The sequence below is a fragment of the Mycena indigotica genome (assembly GCF_014461135.1).
Source record: "Mycena indigotica strain 171206Taipei chromosome Unknown Mind.scaff0020, whole genome shotgun sequence".
Taxonomy (NCBI): domain Eukaryota; kingdom Fungi; phylum Basidiomycota; class Agaricomycetes; order Agaricales; family Mycenaceae; genus Mycena; species Mycena indigotica.
The window spans coordinates 123,586-128,160 of record NW_023503019.1 but is presented as its reverse complement, the minus strand read 5'-3'; the positions used below and the strand labels follow the sequence as shown (position 1 = coordinate 128,160).

General features: G+C 53.5%; 1 protein-coding gene across 1 annotated transcript; it reads left to right on the top strand.

Moving 5' to 3' along the window:
- Window positions 1-492: 492 nt before the first annotated feature.
- MIND_01427100 (Zn(2)-C6 fungal-type domain-containing protein) lies at window positions 493-4,346 on the top strand (the record flags this gene model as incomplete). Its single annotated transcript, XM_037370653.1, has 14 exons — window positions 493-548; window positions 600-709; window positions 751-879; window positions 973-1,501; window positions 1,690-2,143; window positions 2,194-2,381; window positions 2,428-2,460; window positions 2,510-2,825; window positions 2,874-3,344; window positions 3,398-3,687; window positions 3,738-3,853; window positions 3,897-4,029; window positions 4,078-4,184; window positions 4,228-4,346. The coding sequence occupies 14 exons, from the start codon at window positions 493-495 to the stop codon at window positions 4,344-4,346; spliced, it is 3,051 nt and encodes a 1,016-aa protein (XP_037212924.1).
- Window positions 4,347-4,575: the final 229 nt, after the last annotated feature.

The window sequence follows — 4,575 nt, the reverse complement described above, 5'->3', positions numbered from 1 at the left end:
TGACCGAATTGGCAACAGGGAAGCACCATCATAATGGAGGCCGCGAAGCGCAGGGGTTTGCTGGAAGCCTGGAACAGACTCGGCGCGATTCTCTCAGGTATGTAAGTATGGCATTTACATGGAGCGATGGGAGATCCTATATGCCGCACAGAGAAGCTCATTTGAGCCGTGGTCGCCAGCGATTTAGCACACGAATTTCAGCAGGCTACGATCGATACAGCGAGAGGCAACGCGGTGGGATGAGATGGATTGACGGATAACTTATGAGAACGGGGTAAACTCTTTTCCATCATTGCTTCCCTGTTGAGTATGTTTTGGCAGTGACGATCCAGAAGAATGGAGAGTTGGGACAAGATGGTGGAGGTGTCTTCTTGTGTGAGTTATCCTGCCCCGAACCTTATTTCGGAAGGATGTAACAATTGTTCTCCTCTTCTTTCGCCACTTCGATATTATGGACCGGCAGATACTCGGAAGATGACCCGCTGGTCGTCAATGATCCTTTCACCAAGAACAATTTTTACATTCAAAAGACGAACAGTCTATGATGGGTGCGTGTGAAATCTCTGCCTTTTTCGTCCAAGATCCTCAATGTCCATCAGAGAGCTGTCTCGGACCTTTTTGTCATTTCGGGCTCGCGTGGTCGTTGCGCGGAGGACACGCCGTCGCATCGACATTCTCCCCCCACCTCGCCAAAAGAACGGGGTGCCTTGTGTGTCTTTTACTGCTGGTCCTGTCCACCGCGCCCTCAAGTTCCAATGCCACCACGTCAGCAAGAGCCGCTCTTCGACGATGCATACGCGCAATACAATAGCGACAGCTCGGACTTGGAGTCGTCGCTGAATCCGTTTGGACCATCTGACGGCGGGGGCAGTAGTCGGTGTGAGTACTCGTATATTGGCTTACTACCATCTTCCCCTCCCTCCCTTCCGTTCATCGGCGCCCTTGCTCGCTCACTTACCTGCTCGGGAATAGGGCTTCGGTATCAGGCGCCAGACGACAAAAGTCTCTATGCGTTGGCCGGGCAGCTACAGCATCCCACGTCAATATACGACCCTCTTCGACACAGCGACCAGCCACCACACCACTACTACGGCGGCGCTCTGGATGGGCGCCTGTCGAGTCCCACTAGCGCAACGACTTCCGTATCAGAATATGACCACGACTTTGGAGACGTTGGACGTGCACGATACCAGCATCAAGCTCCCAGCCACCAACACCCGTTCGCCCTCCGTAGCGATTCATATTTCCCGGTCGACACACCTGACCCACGTCCTACCCCGCCGTTGTCCTTCCCAATATCGCAGTCGTCGTTACCGTTGCCGTTGCCTTCGGCATTTTCGTCGGCAACCCAAATGGATGTTCCGGATTACCACTACGATCCGCGGGGGTTTACGTTGGGCAATATACGGCCTCCCACCACCTCGGGCGAGGTCGTCGCCTCTCATATGACGTCGGATTCGTTGCAACAGCCATCTGCCGTCGTCATAGCATGCCGGCCCTGGTGAGTAGCCTGCCTGCATACCGTTTGCGCCAAAGCTGACACATTGCCTGTGCATCTTTTTTTCATTAAACCATATCCTCTTCGTATCACCAACGCTCGAACTTTCTGCCCTGTCCTTGCCATTGCGATTTCCCCGGTTCATTATGGACGACGGCGACTAATTGACGTCGATGCGCGCTACCAAACAGTCGGGGTCGGAAGATTAAGTGCGACTCGCTCCGGCCTAGTTGCAGCAACTGTATTCGCCGACACACGCCATGTATATATGACGCGGCTCCCAAAAGGAGGGGACCTGACAAGCGTCCGGGTACCAGGAAGCGCTCGTGCAAACGCAAGGCAGTCCCAGCCGAAGACGCTAAGGAGACAGAGACCGACGACGACGCCAAGCCGCCCGCGAAACGCCAGCGTAAAGTGGGCGCAGATTCGACCGCCAAGGCTGACTCTGACATCAGAGAAATATTGACGGAGGAGTCCAAGACCGAGCTCCGGTCCAAGCACAAGGCGAAGGCCAAAGCGAAGGCTGCGCGAACGGCAGGCTCGCTTTCCGATACCGCAGCATCCCCCTCTTCCTCTCCCGTTGAGCCACGTAATCACTCATTTCCCATTGCGCGCCCGCTCCAGATAACGACGCAATTCGTCCAGGTGTGCAATAGGATCTGCTCTCGTAGGATTAGTCTAACCCTTTCTCGTAGTCGATACCTTCAACTTTAAAACACTCCCCCTTATCTCTCGACGAATCCACCCCCACCTCACTTGAATCAATGTTCTCGATCCTTCCGCCTTCACAGCTGACTCTTCCGGGTGACCCTACTTCTGCACTCGCATCCGGATCCGGATCCGACCGCCGACAATGGTGGTCAAATTTTCTTCAAGAAGTCAGGTCAATGCCATTCTACTGTGATGGCTCGTTCTTATGTTTTTGTCAGCCTCAATAAAATCAGTGGCGACTTGACATTTGTGTAAGCGGCCCCAAGCTCCTCGATGATGTAGCACTTACACTCAGGTTAGCTTCGGCGATACAGGGCACTGGCTGTCCTTTCTTCACTTGCCTTCCCTGCTCCACGTATTGTGGTCGTCTAACGAGCGACCGACGCTTCCGCCAGCGTTTATCTTATCAGCGCTGGCTTTGGCAGAGTTGATGCGCTCCAGCGAGCTGGAACGCGGTGGCGCGGGAAGGGATAGAGCAGCCCGACTCCGAGCAAGTGCACAGGCCGCTTTCGATGCTGATTTAGCCCAGCCTGAGGTGACTTTCATGTTTATATCTGATTTTAGGACTGAAAACGGCGATCGTCAGGTTGATTATCGTCTCGCCGAAGCCGCTTTGGTAAATACACCGTGCTTTGAGCATTTCCCGTGACTAATTGCCTTCTAGATCATTGTCTTGTATGAGTTTTGCGCGCACCCCTCGTTTCATCGCGATCGGATGTATACCGCTCTGCAGCAACTGGACGGACTTCTCCATCGCCTCAACCTATTTCAAGTTGATTTCCAGAACACACACGTTTCGTTCTTCGATCCTATCAAGGTTCCACTCGTCAAGCTGCCGCTCCAGAGCGAGCTTCAGCAACAGTCGGCACGATCATACTCTTTGCAGCCTGAGCAAGAGCGACTCCCGCGACGAACTTGTCAGTGCAGCAGTGAGCCTGGATCCCCGCCGCCAAACAACACGGTATTCAATCATATGGCCCCGCGCTGGTATCCTGGGTGGTCGACCAGCGAAATTCGAACAGAGGAGTGCAGAAGGCTGGTTTGGAGCTCGCTTGCCGCTGCGAGCACATTCATGGTGCAATTTGCGGCACTGGAGAGCGACTACCCGCCTTTGCCCATGGCAGAGTCGACAAGTGTACGTCGTTTCGCTCCGCTTAATCCATCGCTGATGTCGTCTGGATATATCAGTATGCCCTCTTCTTTCCGACCGAAATTGCCGATCAAATATCACCGGCATTTTCCCGTCCGGATGGGCCGTCGCCGAAAGAGTCCATCTGGGCTTTGCACTGTCGTATCCTCCTGTTGTGGAACTTCTCACGGCGAGTTGCTAAAGCCTCTCTATCGTCCGACGTAGATCTGGACTCCGATGCTCTGCACGAGTCCTGGAGCGAGGCGCAAGCAATCGAAGACTCGTTGGAGCTGCATGTGTGCAACTACGATACGGGGATCCTCTACATGAGCCACGAGTTCGTGCACAAGTACGCTATTTATACCTGTGTCTGTCTGCACATCCGCTAACTCCAATTAGCACGCGAATGAATGTGACACAGGCCTTGCGGCGTGTGCACGGCTTTTCCCGGTATCAGTCGACGGCCCCGGGGTTGGGGTCCCTCTTCAACAACCGCAAGCAAGCTGCTGAATGGGGTTAGTGTCGTCGCCATAATTAGCCCTTGCTTACCTGTCATAGTGGAGTACCAATCACAGGTCGTGAAGCGAGTCAAATATGCTATCTACCATGCACATCGCCGATCGCACGCACAACACAACCTGCTCACACGTCGTCCATACGAAGTTTCCTGGTTTTTGAACCAACTCTCTGTGTGCGTTGCCGTTCGTCCGCCCTGCCTCGTTTGCTGACAGCGGCGCAGCTGCGTACAAATATGGACCCATGACAACACACTCTTGGATGCCGTGTCCCTGGGCAAGGATGTCCTGGCAATTATGGACGCGCTCAACTCATGGTGGCCGTGCGAGGGTATGTACCCTGCTTGCTCTGTGATGATCTCTGAATCCTTTAGCCAACCGTAACCACACCGAATTGCTGAGGAAACAACTGGTCCACGCTTGTTCCGTCACGGGGATCGAGCCGCCGAACCTTCTGCCGTTAGGCTTAGATACAAGTCTTATACGGCTTTGAGTCGTTGTCATGCTCCTGGGACGTTCAACACTTTTTATCACCTTGTATATCCGTCGTTTTTCGTTTGTTTGCTGTTGTGTTGCATAGTGTACTATTATTTGTGCCGACTACTCAAGAATGGATAAAAGTATGTGCATTGGACTCTGGAGTCCTGAGTCAATGGCTGTAGTGGCCTCGAACCTGGAAAATTCTGATGCACAACTGATGCATTATGCTTCTGAAACTTGCG